This window comes from Sturnira hondurensis, unplaced genomic scaffold (genome assembly GCF_014824575.4).
Source record: "Sturnira hondurensis isolate 20B ecotype Veracruz unplaced genomic scaffold, ASM1482457v3 Scaffold0013559, whole genome shotgun sequence".
Classification (NCBI taxonomy): domain Eukaryota; kingdom Metazoa; phylum Chordata; class Mammalia; order Chiroptera; family Phyllostomidae; genus Sturnira; species Sturnira hondurensis.
Window position 1 is genome coordinate 7,501,566 of NW_028086190.1, and position 21,061 is coordinate 7,522,626.

Consider the following 21,061-nt stretch of genomic DNA (forward strand, 5'->3'; position numbering starts at 1 on the left):
TGTCACGGCAGCCGGCTTTTCTCTTAGTGAGTGATCCAAGAGAAGGAGCAAGGAGGTTCTCAGGCCCTTTTTGACTTCATTGTGAAATGGCACATTATCTTTTCTGCTTTACTGTATTTATTGCAATTGAGTTGCCAAGTCCAGCTTACACTCAGGAATCCCTTCTTGAAGGGAAGAGTATCAAAGGGTTTGTGAACATGTTTGAACAGCACCACAAACACGTAGGCAAAGAGAGAGGAGGCAGTGTGTACGTTGTTTGAGGCAGCAGGGGAAGGGGGACTGGATATTCTACTGAAAACCCATGAGTTTGTGTAAGGCAGTAAGATGAGAATGAGTATTAGGTAAACAACCAGCTAATGCCCACTGAATACACTTAAGTGAATAGACAACAATAGAATCAGATCTGATGTGAGTATATACAATCATTGTAGATACAGAGTATTACTTATTCAAACAAAAGTGTCTTTGTGATAATAGGAAAGACCTTTAGTGTGGAAAATCCCAAATAGTGGTTAACTAAATTAACATTTAGCATTGGCATTGGGATTATGTCAGTGTAGTAGAACATTGACCTTCCTATTTATTAAGCCTGATTCTTTGACTACTAGACCAGATTTCAGGGTTTCAAAATACTGGCATGTTTAAAGAATTTATCTGAAGTAAATTTGAGTATATCCTGTAGCGTTATTAGCAGGAGGAGTGTATGTATAATAACACTTGTATAATGCATGAACTTTTCAAATCCTTTCTTAATACATTTGATCCTCACAGCCACCTTGCTATTGGGCAAGTATTACTATTCCTTTTTCGGCTTTTCTTTAGAAAAGAAAATTGAGGTTTAGAGATTTAAGTGGCATGTCCAAATTTCTACAGCTAGGCAGGAAGTAAGTTAGAACCAAGCTCTGTTCCCCTTGAACGTGTAGCTTTATCTCATACATATGACTCACTGCCTGGGAAGAGAGCGGTGGCCTAGAGATGCACAGTGACGGTCTGAAAGTCGTCAAGAAATAATCGTCTGCCTCAGGAAAGCCAGCACTGGTACTCTTAACAAAGCTGGCGAAGCCTTCCCTGTGACCCGAAGCGCCTGACAGTGAGCCTTGGCTGCCGTGTCCACTTTCCAGAGGAAACAGGCAGAGGCTCCATTTTATTGTGTTGCTTCAGATTTCCCTGGATGGAGACTGTGGTAGAAGAGGATCCCAGCTCAAACCAGAACAAAAATGTTCAAAACTTTATTTAATTGTATGAACTTAAATATTAAAGAAAAGTAAAAGCTAGCATTACTGAACATTTGGTTTTGATAAAAGCAAATGTGGAAAATGTAAAGTAGATGCCGCGGCCTCGCCTTGCCAGATTTCCAGTGCACATCTGTGGGCTCAGGGTTGAGAGTTTTTTCATTCTGCACCCGATCAAAACACAAAGGCCTGGAGAGACCTACTGAGCCCCAGAAAGGACAGAGCGTGCAGCAGTCATTGCAGCCCAGCTGCTAGAGAGAGAGAGGTGTCGAGGGGAGGAGGAGCCCATCTTGGTGGGTACTTCTAAGCTTGGGCCAGAAAGAGAAAGCAGGGGCATACTTTGGCTTTGAGTGACTTAGCCAGTTACACCCAATGAAATTCTCAAACATTGTATGTTCATTGAGTTATTGAATGCTTTTTTGTTTGCAGGATATTTTGCTAAAGGTACTAGAGCTATGTTGCTGGATATATATGCTAAAGGTATTAGAGACAGTAGGCATATGGGGGGAATGAAAATATAGGGTGGGGCAAAAGTAGGCTTACAATTAAGAGTACACAAAACACAGCTTATTCTTATATTATTATTATTGTATTATTTTCCATATGAACATCTATAAACCTACTTTTGCTCCACCATGTATCTGAATATTTGATGGAGGATAATTTAAATTCCTATTTAAAAAATGTGAAAGTTTGCATAAGGAAAAAAAAAGATTTCTAATAGAGGACATTAGAACAGTTTAAATTTCTTTCTTAGTCCCTGGGAAGAGCATGACATTCAGAACTTCAGAATTTAGGGTCACATTTCCATTTGGATAAATTTAGTGTTTCGAATTTGCTGCCTGGTCTTGTTTTTATTTCTCTAGGATCAAGGGGGTTTGGGCATTGCTATCAGTGAGGAGGATACGCTCAGCGGAGTCATCGTAAAGAGTTTGACAGAGCATGGGGTAGCAGCCAAGGTGAGGCTTCGCCTTTCTCACGTCCAGCCGTGGAGGGGAAGGAAGTTACTTCTGCAAAACACTGAAATCTTCCATGTTTCTCTTTAGGACGGGCGGCTCAAAGTTGGAGATCAGATCCTGGCTGTAGATGATGAAGTTGTTGTTGGCTATCCTGTTGAAAAGGTACTTTTTCTTTTAAGAAAACAAAGCAAACGGTGCTGTGAAGCCGCCCTTGGTCATGGCTGACGTGTGTCTGTGTGTGTGTGTGTGTGTGTGCGTGGCCAGCCCAGGGGGTTACAGCCGTGTAGCTGTGTCACATGGACACCCTACGGAAGAGAGGGGATTGTTCGGAAGTTCTTTAATCTTTATTTTCTATTTTCCAGTCAAGGCAATGTTGAGCTGTTCTCTGTTATCTGGTAAATTTGATATTCAGTGGACATTTATATAAATACCATTTTTTATCATTTCCATTTTCTCTTAGGAAAAGTTTAAACTTCTGAACAAAGGTCAACTTAGTTTTAAGACCAGAGGAATATTTTTATGAATGTTTGTTCCCATAACTGGCTAGCCACTGTGTGTATTGCTTGATAAACAGAGTTTAGCACTAAGCCACTAGGTGAAGTAAAGCCAGCAGAAGTTAGTTGAAAAAAATGTATAACTTTAATTGAGGTTAACAGTTATTTGTACCTGAGTTTCTTCCTCAAAAGTGTTCACAACCCTTAGGAGCCTCACTCGAGGCCTCCGATACAGAAGTGCCAGGGAAAGCAGTGTGTGTCTCTCGAGATGGGATGTGCAAGTGTCTCCGTTTCTGCACTGGCCAGCAAGAAGCTTAAATCAGTTTTTTTCATTCTGCTTTAATAGCTGTATACCTTGACCCTTTAACTCAGATGTCGATGTTCTAACTTTCTGTTTGACTCGATTCTTCTGTTGCATAGTTTTCCTTATCCTGCTTTTAACATAAGGGTTTCTGTTTTGTTAAAAGTGTTTGTGTAAGCTACTTTAGATTCTCTGTAGAATCAGGATATGGGCAAAATACCCCACGTCTGTGTATTCTAAGGTTTAGTGATCCAAAGAAATAGATGAAACTAATTGAAAATATAAAAAGTTGAAGTCCATATACTGATAGAAGGAAGATGAGTGAGAACTGGACTTGCAAATGGAAGTTAACTGTGGCCTTAATGAGCTTTAGGCAAGTAGAGAAACTAGAAAGAAAGTACAGCCGTTGTATCTTGACCCCTCAGGTCTTGACAAGGAAAGAATTTGCCTCTGACTTCTCTCTCAGTTTTACCGTTTTAGATTCCAACTATAATAGTGGCTTATTTGCAGAAGTGTACTAATTTGCTTTTGAACATTGTTTCCTCTCCACACTCACCCCCTGCCAGTTTATTAGCCTCCTGAAAACAGCAAAGACAACAGTGAAACTTACCATTCGTTCTGAGAATCCAGATTCCCAAGCTCTTGGTTCAGCAGCTGGTACAACCAATGAAGAAAAGAAGAACAGTTCCCAGTCTGCAGTGGTCCCGAGAGCTGGCTCCCCAGAACCAGAGCCCATCCGAGGTAAGGACTGGCCGTGTGAGTCCCAAGTGTCCCACGCACTCAGAACCAGCAGTGGGTCCTCACCTGGGAGCCAGCTCCTGCCTGGAGCTCAGTGTTTAAAAGGCCACAGTCAGGGAACTCTGTACCTTGATTCCAGGTAGCTGACTGATGATTTAAAAACATTTTGCACATTTCTTTTTTTACACTGAGTAAGTAATTTAACTTCTCTAAGCCTCAGTGTTCTAAATGGATGTAGTTGAAAATGGATACAATGATACCACTTCAACAGTGGAATCAGCAGGTGCCTGGTACTACAAGACACTCTTAAAAATGCTAGTCCTTGCCCTAGGGTTTGTGGTCAATCTGAATCCCGTCACTGGGATGTAACAGTAGGTCTTGTCAAATGAATGGGTGGTATGTAGACCATGGGACAACACTCTTTCGTATCATTTTAATGCCACTCTAGGGTGTTGAGGCACAAATTATTACTTCCAGTTATTTTTAAAGAAAAATTGCACTACTATTTCATAAAACAATAAATTTCAAGTTTTGCCGCATTGAAGAAAAGTACTTAAACACATGAACTTTTTCTGAAGTTGGGGGAAAAAATCTCTTTTGGTAACTTACATTCAGTTATTTTGACAGGTTTTTAAGGGAACAGCAGTTTAAAACATTTGTAATATAGTTGGACAAACAGTCTTAAAGTAACACATATCTGATGGTAGTGACTAGAAAGAGTGGATACTTCACTGAACTGTTAAAAAAATTTTCATGGAAATGTTCTCATTTTTAATTTTATATTGACCCTTAAATAGCATTGTCTATAAAACTATGGAAAGCTAAACAAAAATGTAACATAAAAGAAAATATCTTGCACCTACTCTTACCACTTTAGGAGTAAGAAACTAGACTGTCTCTAATTTCCTAAAAAGAGCATCTTGTCTAAAACTACTTTACCAAGTGCCCTAGCTTCCCAAAATGTGCTGTTTGCTGTATGCTCTTTGGCATATCATAAATCCTAGGATATGAAGACTATAATAAAATGAGATGTGAACTTATATTAGCCTCAGTTTTTCACACTCTATCCTGAGAGCTTGAATTCTGAGCATATATGTACCAATATGTGTTATATGAATTTATAAGACATCATGTAGGACACAGGAAAGATACTGCAAGTGATCTCACTCGATTATAAACTCAGATATGACGTGCAGCTACATAATGCCCAGATCGGATTCCATGAGAAGAGATGCTCTACAGTAACCAGAAATGGACAGCAGAAACAGAGGAGCCCTGAGAGGCAGGCACCGTGACAAAACTGTTGATGTTCTGTGTGTTTTGTGGTCTTTCTGACTGTGTTGTGGGGCCTGCCACACGTCTCGCTTCTGAGCTTTACAAGTCATGATTTCATAAGAAGTTTATCTGGCTCAGGTGAGATGCAGACTATCGGCGAAACTGGAGGTTCGCTTCAGTTCTCCCGTTCTCGTTCCTTTGTACATATTGTCTCTAGCAACGTAAAAATACAGAAATAGTGCAAGAAATAATTTAACAGGTAATTTTGTGCCTGCCACTGTCCATTAACAATGAGAATTTAGTTGTATTTGTTTGATAGTTTAATTACTAAAAGATTAGGTGAGTTTTAAGTCTTTGTCCCAGGCTTGGGCGCATTTTTCTACCTCATCTCCCACAGGTGGTGGGTTTACTGTCTGTGCCTTCTACTTAATTTCATTTGTGTTTTGTCTCATTCTAACTTGTTTGTAGGTACAAGCAGGTCATCAACACCAGCAGTCTTTGCTTCTGACCCTACCACCTGCCCCATTATCCCAGGCTGCGAGACGACAATTGAGATCTCCAAAGGGCGGACAGGGCTGGGCCTGAGCATCGTCGGGGGGTCCGACACACTTCTGGTGAGGGCACACCCACAGTCCTTCTCTAGGGGCTTCCTCTCAGTCTGTTAAATGACAGAGAATGGCTTCCAATAATGTGCCATTCTTGTTATTTTAATTTACAGAGCAAATGTTTAACTGGGTGGGTACTTGTATTTTTATTTTGAGTAAGCCAATTGTGATTCAATAATTTCCTGTTGACTTGGGGTAGTGAACACACAATACAATGTACAGATGATGTATCATAGAAATGGACACCTGAAACCTGTGTAATTTTATTAACCAGTGTCACCCCAATAAATTCAGTTGAAAAAAAAGAAAACAAACAGAAGATTCTGTTGTACAACCTGGGATTGCAGCCTTTAGTTCCAGAACATTTCTGTCAGTTCACTAGTCCTTGCTGTACTGCAGTTTCTTTTCACTGGCCTGTTATGGTTGGGTTGGAGCCATACTGAGAGGAGTCTATGGATAAATTTCAGGCAGATTTCCTAAATGTCAGAAATGCTTTGTCATTTCATTCATATGTGATATGAAAGATGATGTGTATCCTTGTATCCACATGTATCCATGTGTGTACGATGTATATATTTCATAATTTTTAAGCTTCCCTGTCATTAGAAAGAAGTATAAGCTCCTCTGAGCCTTTTTAGCAAAAATGATATTGCTATATTTTTCTTTGATGATGTGACTCTCATATGGATCCAGCGATTGTATAACCCTTATCACTGTCTGTAAAAGTGCAGTGTGTTTTGGCTTCATTTCTGCTATCATTCCTACGAGAAATGGAATAAAGTATGCGTATGATTTGTCTGGGTCCTCAGGGTGCCATCATTATCCATGAAGTATATGAAGAAGGAGCAGCATGTAAAGATGGAAGACTTTGGGCCGGTGACCAGATTTTAGAGGTACAAGTGCCGTGTGCTTGACCTTTACAGTTAGCAAAAAGACTACTCTAGGCAGGGGGGTCTTACTGTGTTTGTTTGTTTTTCTCCCTCCCTTCCACCTTCCTGCCTTCTGTCTTCCCTTTCCTTCACTCACCTGGTCCTGTATCCCATTTACGTACAGGTGAATGGAATTGACTTGAGAAAGGCCACACATGATGAAGCGATAAATGTCCTGAGACAGACGCCACAAAGAGTACGCCTGACACTCTACAGAGACGAGACTCCGTACAAAGAGGAGGACGTGTGTGACACCCTCACTGTTGAGCTGCAGAAGAAACCCGGGAAAGGCCTGGGGTTGAGCATTGTTGGTAAAAGGTAAGACTGAGAAGGGCAAGCCCAGTGACCTGTTGGAAATGATTGAATTTAAGGTTTTTTCGAGAGTCCCAGCTGTGGTAGTAGAGTCTTTATCAACAGCTAGTGTTCTGTAAGTAGCTATTGTCAGACCACTCGGTATGAGACATCAAGACATTGGTTTTGAACTTTTGCAGTCAGTGTTCTGAGGGCTTTGGAAGGCACTAGACAAAAAGCCATTTGTCACTCCTGAGTACCTGCTGTGTGCCAGGAAATATGTTAGGTTCTGGGGAGCAGAGTTAAGTGCTACTAAAACATGGTTCCCAACCTCCGAAAATTCACAGCTTGGTAAGTGAGAATTAAGTATATTCTTGCAACAAAGGAACCTATTGATGAGTGACAGGAGTGTGTGTGAGGATCCATGGAAGCAGAAGAGAAATGGACCAAATAAACCTCTTTAAGGGAAGCAGATTAGGAAAACTTCTTTAAAAGAGGTGCCTAGGCTGAAGCTAAAAGTGATAAAGGATGGTTTATGGAAGGGGGTGGAGGACATTCCAGGGAGAAGGATCAGCTCCAACGGAGCATGCCCGGAGCACGCCGTCGAACAGGGGCCGTGTAAAGGTACAGGCAGGGATGGTAGGTTGGTGAATATACGTAAAGTCGGTGCCAAGCTACTTTAAGTATGTATATGTATAAGAAGTATTAACAAACACATAGTACAGTAAGTTCTAACACCCTTCTTCTAAAGATGGGGAAGCAGACAATCATGGCGAAATGGCCTGAGGTCGCCACCTTGGCAAGAACAAGTGATGCAATTCAACTTTCACTGAACATTGCTATTTACAGTTACCTTGGCGTCTAAGCAAGAAGTTGTTGGCTTATTTATAGTTTTTGAATGAAAGATTAGAACAAGATTAGTATCTGTTCATTATGCATAAATCCCTTTTGGTTGGAAGTTAGATTTGTAATGATTTAAAATAAAAGCGCAGCAAAGGGGGTACTTAAATTCCGGGCAATAAATGGTTTTAGCTTGAGATACACATCTGCTATTCATTTTCAATTATGTTAATAGTGATGTTGATGGTAATAGCAACATATTTGGATAGGCACAGGTCAATATGCATTTAAGGCTTCCTTGTGGTGTAGAAAGAGCAGTAGATTTAGCTCCCAGGGAGTGACTCCTGTGTCTCATTTTTGCCATTTGGCAGCCACATGATCCATACAGTGAGTATAATAGAAGCCACTTCCACTCACAGTATACAATTATTAAATAAGTATGCATATGAAAGATATGTTTAATCTAGAAAATGTTATAAGACACAAGCTATATTTTTTCGAGTTCATGTGCCATTTGGTCCCCAGCAGTCATTGCATTGCTGTCCGTGTCCATGAGTTTTTTCTCTTTCATTTCTTTTTTTGCTCAATTCTTCCAGCCTCCCACTCAGACCTCCCCTACAACTGACATCTGTCGGCCTGCTCTTGGTGTATAAATTTGTCTCTGTTTTGCTCATTAGTCCAGTTTGTTCATTAGATCCTACGTATGAGTGAAATCATATGATATTTATCTTTGTTTGACTGGCTTCTTTCACTTAGCATAATGTTCTCCAAGTCCATCCATGCTGTCCTGAAGGGTAAAACTTTCTCCTTTTTTACAATCAAATAGTATTCCATTGTGTAAATGTACTATAGCTGTTTTGTCCAGTCATCTTCTAATAGACACTTGGGCTGCTTCCAAGAGTTGGGTATTGTAAATAATGCTGCATTAAACATAGGAATGCATATATTCTTTGAAATTACTGTTTCAGGGACCTTCGGATAAATTCCAAGAAGTGGAATCACTGAGTCATAAGGCAGTTCCATTTTTCAATTTTTTAATTAAAATTAACTAAGGAACTCATAGTGTAGATATAAGCTATTATTTACCACAAAAAATAAATTCTAATAATATTTCTCCAGTGTTACTTTGAAAACAATAAAGCTTGTGAAGTCATAAAAAGAGAGTAAATATTATAGTTAAGAAATGGCAGCTTTTGATTAAATAAATACTGCATTACTGTTGAGAAAAAGTAATAATGTTGGAAGTCAAAATCAAGTTCAAATTGTGTTTGCAGAAATGACAGTGGAGTATTTGTGTCAGACATTGTCAAAGGAGGAATTGCAGATGCTGATGGAAGACTGATGCAGGGAGACCAGATACTAATGGTGAACGGAGAAGATGTTCATAATGCCACCCAGGAGGCTGTTGCTGCTTTGCTAAAGGTAAAATTCCAATGTCAGCAATAACTGTGTGCCATAATATAAAACAGGGGGCTTTGACATGGAGCTTTCACAGTGAAAAAAGCAGTGACTCCTCTCTATTTAAAATGTTCTCTCAAGAAAAATATGCTAGGTGGGAAACCATATTTCCATGATAAATAATCCTCAGTATACAGAGTCTTCATGCTACACATGAAGTTCACCGCGATGTGGTTTGTAATAGAAAAATTGGAGGTTGACATAATTATACAGACTTCGGTACATATAACAAAGGTTCATGGCAAATGTATCTGTTTAAAATCATGTCAGGAAAATTATGTTAATGTGAAAAAACATAGCAGCAGAGAATGTGAAACAAAATTGTGTTTATAGTATAGAAACATTTATGTAAAATAAAATCTTGTAAGTCCTTTAACAATAATTGCAAAGTGATGGTTGGAACCATGGAAATCTTGGTTTTCCTTCTTCATTTTATTTTCAAAACTTTCTTTTTAAGAAGAATTGCTTTTATAACAGAAAATTTGACTTGAAATTTTTTTATAATAGATACTTGAAGTTTTTAAGAGCTGTGTTGTAAATAGATGAGTTATAAATCTACACACTAAATAATTAGTATATAGAATTTGTTAGTCTTTGCAGTTATGTAAGCTGGAAATATACTAGGTTCAGGAAGGATTTGATTAAGTTTCTACCCCCCGACCCCAAAGTGAACAAAGAAACCAAAACTACTTAGGGATATTGCATGTCCAGTTTTGACCTTTCTAAATTTGATTCATGATCAACAGGTTTGACAGTAAAACATCTCTTGTAACCCCTATCAGAAGGAGCATAATAATATCAGTGCCCAGTAGTTACGGAAGTACTGCTTTGTGCTGGACATTGTCATAAGCATTATATTTGGGATTATCATATCACAACAGCCTGTAATGGTCTCCATCTTCAAAATGAAGACTAAAGACTTATGGAGCTAGTCATCTATTAAGGTCACCCAGCTAGCGAATCACATAGTCTGATTGAAAACAGTGTGTCTGACTGCAGAAACCTAGCATCTCACGCACCTCCTTGTGCTACTTCCACATGAGACTGTGTAGCATCCTCATTCCTTGTTTTGTGTTGCTAGCACCACGGCTAATTTAGGTATTGTTTATTTGGGTACAGTGTAACAATAGAGAGTCTGTGTGTGTGTGTGTGTGTGTGTGTCTGCAATTGAGAGCAAAACATGTTGTTTTATTGTTTCTGTTTTGTTTTTTCAAACCTGAGTTATTTAGTTCATTTAGCCAATCTAAATCAGTATGTTTCCTGAGATAATTGCCTGGTTTTCATTTTCTTGTTACCTGTCAGAAAGAGTATCCATGTAAATTAAGAGGTAGTAAGACAGACACTTGATGTTGCTATTGCTGCTTTTTGTTACTCTTTTGACCAGTTTTGTTTTAAAAAGCCTCTTTCTACAAAACATTGGGGGTAGGTATCCTTGCCTATCAAAATTCCAAAAAGAATAAGCCTTTTAAAAACTCTGTTTTGAGGGGTAAAATGTGCACCTGAAGAGGACTGTGGCATTTTTTTTTTTTGGTAAACATTTATGTGAAACAACCACTGCCCCAGTGTTCCCTAGGTACAGTGACCTTGGAAGTAGGAAGAATCAAAGCTGGACCGTTCCATTCAGAGCGGAGGCCCTCTCAGAGCAGCCAGGTGGGTAGCTGGGGGATTCATCAAGGGCATGCAGTCCACACACCAAAAGGAACTCAAGAACAGTGTAGGCTGTGGGTCTGTCCAGGGTCATGGACCTAGGCCTGGCTCTCTGGTAGTCTGGCGGAGTGGGGTGCAGAATTTACTATAGGGAAGAGCAAGAGCTGAAAGTGGACGGGTAAGCAAGGTATAGTTCTTGAGTAGTTTGTCAGAATTTGAAGGAACTTAATTCCTTTTCTAGCATGGTTTTTTCCCCATAATCTCATACCAGTTAATTTATGAAAGCCTACCAAGATAACGTGTTTTAGAGTGTTTTATAACAAACATTTACCAAGCAGTATACCGTAGATGCTTCCACATGTATAAAAGTACAGCGTTAACACAGTTCAAGTCTCTCAGCAAGCCCTCCTCAGTCTTGTCTTGTGATGGCAGAAGCCTGTTTTCATCAACCTGTCCTGAAAGACCCCTTATTGGCCCCTTAATGGTTGCCACTGGTTTCCTGGGACTGGTCCCAGTTCTACTGTTTGTAAGTCCCCATCTATGTGCAGTATCAGCTGACATTTAGAGAAGATTACCTCGAATGAGATTATGAAAATCCACCCAAACTTCAGGTAGACTGGAATCAATTTCATCCGTTCTTTGCATTTCAATTTATTTATATCGCTATGCAAATTCTCTCTTAGAAAAAAATCAGTAGAAGCCATTTAAATGCCTATCAAATTATCAAATGCCAGTATTACTTAACAGGTATTCCTCTCCAGATGCATTAAAATGATTGAACTCTGAAATGGGTGGCGTTTAAGGGCTCTCACCGTGTCCCCAACTTTCTAAAGTCACTGCTTTGTCTTTGTAGATGAGTGAGTGCAGCCTGTCGTCCTTCACATTCCCACTTTCTGGATCCAGTACATCGGAGTCGCTGGAAAGTAATCCGAAGAAGAATGCACGTAAGACAGGGCTTACCTGTCAACACGATTGCCTGGTTTGAATTTTGGCCATCAACACAGATTCTCTTCCCTGTTTTAATGGACCCCTGAGCTCCCTTTCCCCCAAATCATTCCACATACTAATGCAGGCAGAAAGGTGTGTGCCTGCAAAAATTCTGAACGGCGGGAAGCTGTGCCTACGGCTGCTTCTCCCCCTGCACATTTGCCCTGTGAGATGCACCAGACGTTAGAATCGGGATTCTGTGAATTGTTATCCCTCGGCCTGTTGGTGCATTTGATTTTTATTTCCTTTCTCAGTTTAGTGTAACACCAGTAAATTAGAAGAGGCCATTAAGTGAAGCCTTGTTTCTCCATGAGAATTGCGAAAATTTTGATTGAGAAAATTAATATGATCCTCCCGTGTTTTAATTACATGAAATCATGATGCAGGGAGTCTTTTGGCTTGAAGCATTCGTTGAAAGTTGTTCAAATTGAAGAAAGTGGCCATATGGCATTCTCTGTTTGCAATATGACTAATATTTTAGAAATTTAGGCACTTATGTCCATGAATGCTTCTCAGTGCACCCATGGCTTTATTCCTCTCAGCTGTGCACATGTGTCTTTCTGTCCAAAAAACGTATTCTGTCCTCATCTCACTCGCAGTGGATTATACAGTTATATAATCATGCTTAAAATAAGGAAGACATGGGATGGTGTGTGCGTTTTTCCGACTGGAGAAATAAAGAGTTCTTCTGTGAGACAGATGTAATCATGTGTACCAGCAACTGTGAGAACCTTTTCAAAAAATTTTGGGTATTTCATTTAGTCCCATCCACCTCTAGACATTCACTAAAATCTAAATGAAAATAAAAAATGTTTTAATAACCATATTTTATCTTTTTCATCTTTATAGTAGCATCTGAAATACAGGGATTAAGAACAGTTGAAATAAAAAAGGTAACTGGGGGACTTGGGGAAAAGAAAACAATAAAAATTGTGTTGAAGTTAGAGGCACCTGCATACATGTTTTTCTCTAAGCTATCTTACTTTTTCATAGTCCCATCTGAAAAATTATTTATGGAACACAGTAAGAATAGCACAATGCAGTCTTTGCTGAATTTTCTGATTGTAGTACCTTGTTTAACAAGTCACTGTTGGCACGCTCTGTATTGTCAAGACTGGCATCCGCTCAGCCCCAGGCAAAGTCTGCCCGACCTCATACCAGTAAGACAGCCTCTGCCTCCGGCTGATAAGTCCTGTCTTCCTGAAGCAGATTACCCCGAGAGCTGTGTAGAAGAGAGACAGTAAAAGCAGCCACACTCACTGAGCCGTGACTACGCGCTGAACTCCCGTGTAGACACTGTGCTGCCACCATCTACCTCATTCAAAGCTCACTGCAGTGCTCTGTGAGAGGCACTGTGGTCTCCACGCGGTCAGGGGAGACCTGGTGGTTCTCTGGGAGGAGAGGACTCGTTCCAGGTCCCAGTGTTTGGAAGTGTGGCTTCCTGGCTTTGAACGCAATTCCCCCTGATTTCGAAAGTGTGCCTTTTTCATTTTATCAGCTTACCTGCTGTTCATCAGTCCCCACAATATGATTTTCACTTAATGCGTATGGTTTCTTCAACAGATGCTTATTTTCCTGAACCACACTAAGGACCTGTATCAAATAAAATAATGTGATTTTTTTGAGCATCATTTTCCACCCTCTGATCCACCTAGAGGATCAGAGTTAACCATAGAATATTGTGCCAAAGAAACCAAAAGTCAATTAAAAATACCACATTGGCCAAACTTTCTCTTCCACGGCAGGGGCCTTCTGATTCGCTGGGAATCAGCATTGCTGGAGGAGTGGGTAGCCCACTTGGGGACGTTCCTATATTTATCGCCATGATGCACCCGAATGGAGTGGCGGCTCAGACCCAGAAACTCAGAGTAAGTTTACCTGATTGCCCCGGCAGCCCAGCACATTTAGCAAACTCTGATAAAACTTTCAAGTCTGACCACAGGTTGTAGATGGTTTTAAATGTTTTTATCTGCTTTTAAATCAGATAATCCACTCACAGCACACCTTAGCCTTGCTTTGAGTAAAAGGTGAAGAAAGTTTTTAGAAGAGAGAATTTGCTATCATATGCAAATTTTCAAGCAAATGAAGTGGCAGGATTTACTTTTGTTCCTTTTTTTGTTTTACTTCTTCGAAACTCTAATAGAAGTTAAAAGAAAACAAAGTGCTTCAGAACAACAATATGAGGTGGAAATTTTTTTATACATTTTAAGTGCTGATTTAACTTTATGAAGTTGAAGATGATTATTTATATTTCATTGCCTTATCAGTTTTGTAGAAGTTCAACATATAGGTGTGGATAGAAATAGATTTATAGTTGTAATACAAATAAATAATACAGTAATTCATAAATAAAAATATAAGAATAAACTGTTTGGCATACCTACAACTGTATAACTAGTTTTGTCCCACCTTGTAAATGTGACATAAATTGTAAAACTATATAAAACTTGCTTCAAAGTCAAGGGATTATTCAAATCGTAGAACACTATGATGGAATTTGTGCTTGCTAGCAGCTAACTAATTTTCTACAGAGTAAAATCTGTGTGGCCTCATGTGTCAAAATGGTCTTGAAACATGGCTACCTCTTAGTTTATTTTTTTAAATTTGTATCGTATTTTTCCATTTAACCCATTTATACCCTCCTCCCCACTGCAGTCACCACACTGTGGTCCATGAGTCCTTTTTCCCAGATCCCTCCACCCCTGCCCTTCCTGGCCATCAGTAGCTGGCATCCTGCTCTCTATCTCTGAGTTTGTCTCTATTTGCTTGCTAGTTCCGTTTGTTCATTAAATTCCACATAGGAGTGAAATCATGTGGCATTTGTCTTTCTCTGACTGGCTTAGTTCACTCACTTTAAACAGTCTTTCACTTGGGAATGGTTCAGTCTCCTTTGATATTTAAATACATGACTGACACTTAAAACTTGCTTGTTAGACAGCACAGGGATCTGAAGACTCTGTAATGGAGCAAGTGGCGACTGTTCTAGGCTTTTTTAGACATAGGATTCATTCTCCATTATAACTCCTCGGCTCTGCCCCATGGATGCAACCAAACAAGCATAGTGAACTCTGTTCACCAGCAGAGGCAGTGGGCCAGACGTGGCCTTTGGATCTCAGTTTGCACACTCCTGACTAAGAGTCACATATAATGTGCATAAGAATAACGTCCAGAGAAATTCTGATTTCCAAATGACATCAGATATCTTCATCTTTCAATAGGAGACAGCATCTTACCCAGGAGAAATGAAGAGTGATTTTCCCCTCCTCCCAGAGACTATAGAACTTAGTCATGATGTGTAACGTCTTTTTACGATTGCAGCTTCATGGGAATTAGTGGTGTCCTTGGGTCGATCGTCTTTGCTGGTAGCACTACATATGTGATGTGCACGGCAGAAAAGGAAATGACTGTTCAGGTCTCAGTGTCCCTCTCCCCATGGCTGCTTTAGCAGATGGCTGCGTCTTTCTCCCCCTTGCAGGTTGGGGACAGGATTGTCACTATTGGTGGCACATCCACCGAGGGCATGACTCACACCCAGGCAGTTAACTTACTGAAAAGTACCCCTGGCTCCATTGAAATGCAGGTAAGATTTTCCCCCCAAGCACTATTCAGAATGCAGGTAACTCAGAGACACAGGAGCTTTGATCTTAAACCAGTAAAAACTCTTATATCTCCTGCTACGATTTCATTTAATATTCCCCTGGAACATAATTGATTTCACTGAGAGTTTCCAAGAGCGTAAGAAACACGTTCTGTCACATTTATCCCAGTGCATTTAATTGTTTCACACTTGAAGGGGAAGAAATGCCCAGGCCTAGCAGTGAAGGATCAGTTGTAGAATTTAAGTGGCTTGTATTCTAAAGGTCTTTAGAAATTAATGGCATGTGACGCCATGTTTGAAAACCATCAGAGAACTTGATAAATTGAACTAGTAGAATATTTTTACTGCCAGTCGAAGAGGCCTCTGGACCTTGTGAAATTTCTTTCTCTTTGGCTGTATATTATGTTAACAGAAATGATTAAGGGTACAATAAAATACAAGTTTTAATCCAAATGCTCTTTTTGAAGAAAAATCACGGATGTTTCCCCAGCTGCATGCACATGTGTTTTTCTCCTTGTGCTTCTCCTGCACACAGGTGGTCGCTGGAGGAGACGTGAGCGTGGTCACAGGTCAGCAGCCGGAGCCGGCCAGCTCTGGCCTTTCTCTCTCTGGGTTGACACCAGGCAGTATATTTCAGGATGATTTGGGGTGAGCTCATATATTATGGTTTGTACATCCGTACTACACACATAAAGGAGAAATAGTAAGAGATGAGGTATGAAATATGAAAGTCAGGTGTTTCTACGCTATTAAATAATTATAGCATGGATGTAGCTTATCAGAGACAGATAGACATGTCCCTACCCTTCCCACACTTTCAGCTCTGAGTTTTCGGGGAGCACTTCTTAGTCTCACTGTCACTGCCCTGTGTGACATGCAGCAAGTTCAATCTAGCCAACATTTCCTACTCACTGAATCTTTTTTTAAAATTAAACAATCACTTGAGTACAAAAGAATTAGAACACAGAAAGAAGAGAGGAGCGTATTAGAATTTTCAAATAATTTGTTGCAGCTTTTACATTATTTATAATTGGTGTTCCTCTCTGAGTGTGGGAGTGCTGATGTTTATGAGTTACTCCGTGATGGTCCTCTGGACCCTAAACCTCTCACTTTAAATAAATTGGGAAAAGAATGAGCTTCTCCATGCAGTGAGCACATGCTGTGAATATCTTAGTTTAAGAGAACCCTAAATGAGTAATAGGGAGGTTAAGTAGAATTTCTTTAGATTATGTAAGTATAAAATACTGAGCAATGAATGACTGAGAATTTAAGCATGCCGAAACACCCATGATACACTCATCAGTAACACAGTTATTGATACTCATTCTGGGTTGGTGTTTGATAATCCTTAACTTGCTGGTTTACAATAATATATGTATTTTTTAAAATCCGAAAGCTGTTTTTTTTTTCTTTTGCTATAGACCTCCTCAGTGTAAGTCTATTTCACTAGACCGAGGACCAGATGGCTTGGGCTTCAGTATAGTAGGAGGACATGGCAGCCCCCATGGAGACTTACCCATTTATGTTAAAACAGTGTTTGCGAAGGTAAGATTGCAAATTGTAACCACCCTCCCTTCCCTAAACAATTGTAATAGTGGTCAGCAGCTGGCTTATTAGTTTATGGCCTGAGGTAACACCAAATGGTTAACAGTTGGTCATTTTCTTCTGGAACTCCCTACAGGAATAGGTCATTAAATATTTTTGTCCAATTTGAGGCTTAGTTATGTTAAAGGAAAATAGGCTCAAATTGAAATTCCATGGGAAGGCTTGACAATATGCATAAAAATATTAATGAACTTTAGATAGTAATACCTGATTGTATTTTTTAAAAAATAAGTGGCATATGATTGAATGTCTTTTGAAAATAGAACATTTTAAATCTGTATGCTCTAAAGTGCTGGCATTTCTTTTGCTGTGTGCATTGTTTTCTTTTACTGTTGTAAAACATAAAGCAGAAAGAGAAAAGTACACAGAGTGGATATGCAGATTAACTAACTGAACATTTGTTTTACAGTTTAACATCATTGAGTAAAGTAGAGAAATAATAACCGAAACAATTCGCAGGGTACCCAGCAGCCCTGTCACCTACATCAAACCCGCATTTGCAGTTAAAGGATTTATTTGAAAAGAAAAGGAACCCCCTTAGTATGTAGTTGTAATTGTATAGTAACCTGTTCTATGTTAAGAATGTTTAGAATAAAAACAAAGTTATTATAGCGTTGGTGTAGCTATTAAAATAATTTAAACCCATATAATTATTATTAATAGAGTTTAAGGCATTTTTCAGGAGGTACAAAATTGGACAAACTTTACTGCAGGAGGAAGTCCAGAATCTCAACATTTTACAGTCCAAAGGAGTAAAATATATCAAACCTATGAAAAGATTTGATACAGGGGCTTGAGATTAGTGCTGTGGTTCTATGAAGTGCCCACCAAGGGCGGCTTCATTCTGTCACTTTGAAAAAATACTATTTTTAACCAATTTAAAGCACTGTATCTACAGCAGTCAAGCTATTGCCTTAATTTATGAGATTTTTAAAAGCCACTAGTAGGTCCAAAAATACAAACAGCATTTGCCAGTGAATAGAAGAGGCATGTAGTCATTTCCTCAGCCTCGGAACAGTTTATTTAAGGCATGCTGGTTAGAACATATTTTAAGAATTTCATCATTATGGATTCCTCATTAACTTTTTTGTATTTTAATTTTATATTTAATTGCATAATTGCCTACCATCACCATGCCTTAAGATAGTGTTCTTTTTAGACAGCAATGTCTGTGTTTAAACTTAATCATTAGTGCTCACAAAGAACATGAAGACTCCATCTACCCTTTGGGAAGGAAGTACAGAGCCAACAAGCCTGAGCTGCCTTTATGAAATCACAGAGAGCATCTGTGTTAGAATTAGCGGGGTTTGTGCCTTGCCCTGCCCCTGTCAACATACATGTGGGCTTTTGCTTCTGCAAACCTTTAGGTTTCAGGGACCTCATGCCCTTGTCCTGCAAACCTTCTTTTGTTCCCACCTGATCCTTACTTTCCTTTCTGTGGGTCTTCTTTACAGGATCAGAAATCCTAGATTCTATGAAACCACTTTACTAGGCAAATTCCCAATATTCCTCATTAATTTGGGTTCCCACCTGCTATGCTAAGCAGCCAAAAAACCATTCCGCTAATCTATTGACTGCTAAATTCTCTCTCAAATAGGAATTTCATTGCTGAAATCATTTAGGAGAAAGACCTCCTCTGTGTGTGTTCATCATTGCTCAGTGGCCGTGGAGCCCCACGGAGCCCCCAGAGCAGTGTGCGTGCACATGCCAAGCAGTTTTAACTCCGCGTTAGATCTTTTTCTGTGGGGCAGCATTTTCTGAGGAGTAAACAGGCCTACTTGGTCATTGCAGGGAGCAGCCTCTGAAGATGGGCGTCTGAAAAGGGGTGATCAGATCATCGCTGTCAATGGGCAGAGCCTGGAGGGGGTGACCCATGAAGAAGCCGTCGCCATCCTCAAGCGGACAAAAGGCACTGTCACACTGGTGGTCCTCTCCTGAAGTTCACCCTCTCTCGCTCGCATGTCACACTGTAAAGAGAAAGGGACTGGTCTTTTGGGAGGCTTTTCCCGTGGTGTGTTCGTCTTGCTCTTCAGAACTGCAGGGAAAACCTCCAGTTAGGTGTGTGACATTCACAGGGGAACAGCTCTCTCACTGCCTGCGGAGCGTCGTGCCCCCTCTCTCCTTGCACGTTGCAGACGTGCACTCACAGGTAGGACTGTCCGCCTCGGTAAATCGGTCGTTCTCCAGGAAGATGACTGGCACTTCACAGTAACACGGGCGAGAATTATTATGGGCTGAACTGGCTTGCGAGAAAGAAAAAAAGGATTCTAAAGCTAGCCTGAGAGAAATGGCTTCATTAAGTTAGGGTGAAAATGAAAATATAAAAGAAGAAAATGTCAAGTCGTATAAAAGCGCCTTATATTTTGTCAATCCACCCCTCTCCTTATTACTAACTTAAAAAAAAATTTATTAAAAATCTTTAAAAGTACTCAGTGTTTAAAATTTTTGACTATTATGAAAAGTCACATTTTCCACCTTTAAGATAGACATAAATATTTTCTTCCTAGAGTGGGTTTCTGGTGTGGTGTGAAGAGCAGATGTCTAAAGCAATGTCCCTAAGTTTGTAAAGAACACATTGCATGCATGCCTCTGTGTTCATTTTCATTTGTGACCTGTTAGCAGTATTTCCAGGACTCTGCAGGTAAAATGGTGATGCCTCCCTGCACCGCCTGTCGCTTCTCTGGGAAGCAGCTGTGCTCACCGCGCAGGAGCAAGAGCCCTCGGAACCTTCAGTGCTTGGCTTTCGCTGACTCAGCGCTAATACCGTGTCAGCGCACTGCACTGCGTAGTCAGCTTCCCGTTAGTACTTATCTTAACGACAGGGAAAAAAGCAATGTGTTAGTGATTATTTTGGTTGTATGCCATTAGAAAATTGATAGAAAAATTAACGAATTAACATAACTTCATTTCACTGCTTTATATTAACATCTTAGAATACAATAGTTTAAGACTAAGGGAAACAGATGGAGCTGTTTATTGAGACAACTGGTGAGAAATTATCATGTGTTCATTCCCGTTTTAGAGCGTGAAACTCCTACATTAGAATATATAAAGTTACTTTAAATATTATCTATATTTGTAACAGAAGTAGTGTACAGATATTTTATCACAGCAGTTCTGTGTGGATGCAGAATTGAAGTGAATAAAGAAGAAGTTTCATGGTGCACGAATAAAGAAGCAGACATGTTTTTTGTTTGTTCTTTTTACTGGGGAAAAACTTTATTACACTGTTCAAGGCTTACCATTTAAAGTTGTTTTTCATCATGTCTAACTGAACATGTGGTGTCCACAGTTACAATGAGAGGAACTTTGGACAGCATTATTATGAAAAGCTCAGTATTCTCTACATTACATCTCGAGTGTTTACTGACGCTGGAGACCCAGAGACTCCTGGTGGAGCAGAAGACGACAAGCAGCGTTGTATGGAGAAAGGTCTCCTTCCTGACCGGATACGCTTTTCAGAGATGCTGTCAATGCAGTGATGTTGTCAGTTGTTCTTTTAGGGTAGTCAGAGTTGAAGTGTGCTTAGATGGAAAAGTCACAATGAAGTTATTTACATTCAGAAGCCTGAGAAGTCTGATTTGAACACTGAGCATGGATGGGGACCCTTGTTGGTTCTGCTGGGCCTGTCCTTAATTCGCTATAAACATGGGCATTCCCTCTTGCTCATCTCATCTGTAAAAGGATAGGTTGTTTTATCTCAAAACTTGTATCTAGGTTTTTTTTTTAATAAAAACTCTGTGGTTCGTAGTTATACAAAATGAATAGACAGAGCTACAAATGCGGCAACTCGGAGATACGCCCCTTAACCAGTCATTGTGCACCGAGGTACTCACCATAACAAAGTTCACTTCCTTATCCCAGTGACACATCCACCTTCTTAGTCATCACTTGTGGGTCCTCCGTCATGAAGGTATGCCTGGTAGGCCACTGGAGCTGGGCTACCCTCTTTGGTAAGTTTTAACTGGCAAAGAGTTTTATGAAGGACACTATGGTATAGGGAGGGAAGCTAACCAACCACATTAAAACTTGAGCAAATATGAGGGCACATCCCAGGGAGAACAGTGTGGTGGGTATCTGTACTAGCCTGAATAACATCCCT

General features: G+C 40.0%; 1 protein-coding gene across 6 annotated transcripts in view; it reads left to right on the forward strand.

The window, feature by feature from the left end:
- The window catches only part of MPDZ (multiple PDZ domain crumbs cell polarity complex component), a 166,855-nt gene extending 147,471 nt beyond the window's left edge, over positions 1 to 19,384 (forward strand). For all 6 annotated transcript variants that reach the window (XM_037061962.1, XM_037061963.1, XM_037061961.1 and 3 more), the window contains 15 exons: positions 2,099 to 2,191; positions 2,279 to 2,353; positions 3,553 to 3,727; positions 5,468 to 5,613; positions 6,414 to 6,497; positions 6,658 to 6,851; positions 8,939 to 9,086; positions 10,686 to 10,772; positions 11,623 to 11,713; positions 12,606 to 12,649; positions 13,502 to 13,624; positions 15,232 to 15,336; positions 15,890 to 16,002; positions 16,776 to 16,899; positions 18,751 to 19,384. In XM_037061962.1, the coding sequence (XP_036917857.1) occupies positions 2,099 to 2,191; positions 2,279 to 2,353; positions 3,553 to 3,727; positions 5,468 to 5,613; positions 6,414 to 6,497; positions 6,658 to 6,851; positions 8,939 to 9,086; positions 10,686 to 10,772; positions 11,623 to 11,713; positions 12,606 to 12,649; positions 13,502 to 13,624; positions 15,232 to 15,336; positions 15,890 to 16,002; positions 16,776 to 16,899; positions 18,751 to 18,897 (1,749 nt within the window). In that variant the 3' untranslated portion in view covers positions 18,898 to 19,384. The remainder of the gene's footprint in view (positions 1 to 2,098; positions 2,192 to 2,278; positions 2,354 to 3,552; positions 3,728 to 5,467; positions 5,614 to 6,413; positions 6,498 to 6,657; positions 6,852 to 8,938; positions 9,087 to 10,685; positions 10,773 to 11,622; positions 11,714 to 12,605; positions 12,650 to 13,501; positions 13,625 to 15,231; positions 15,337 to 15,889; positions 16,003 to 16,775; positions 16,900 to 18,750) is intronic.
- The last annotated feature ends 1,677 nt before the right edge of the window (positions 19,385 to 21,061 follow it).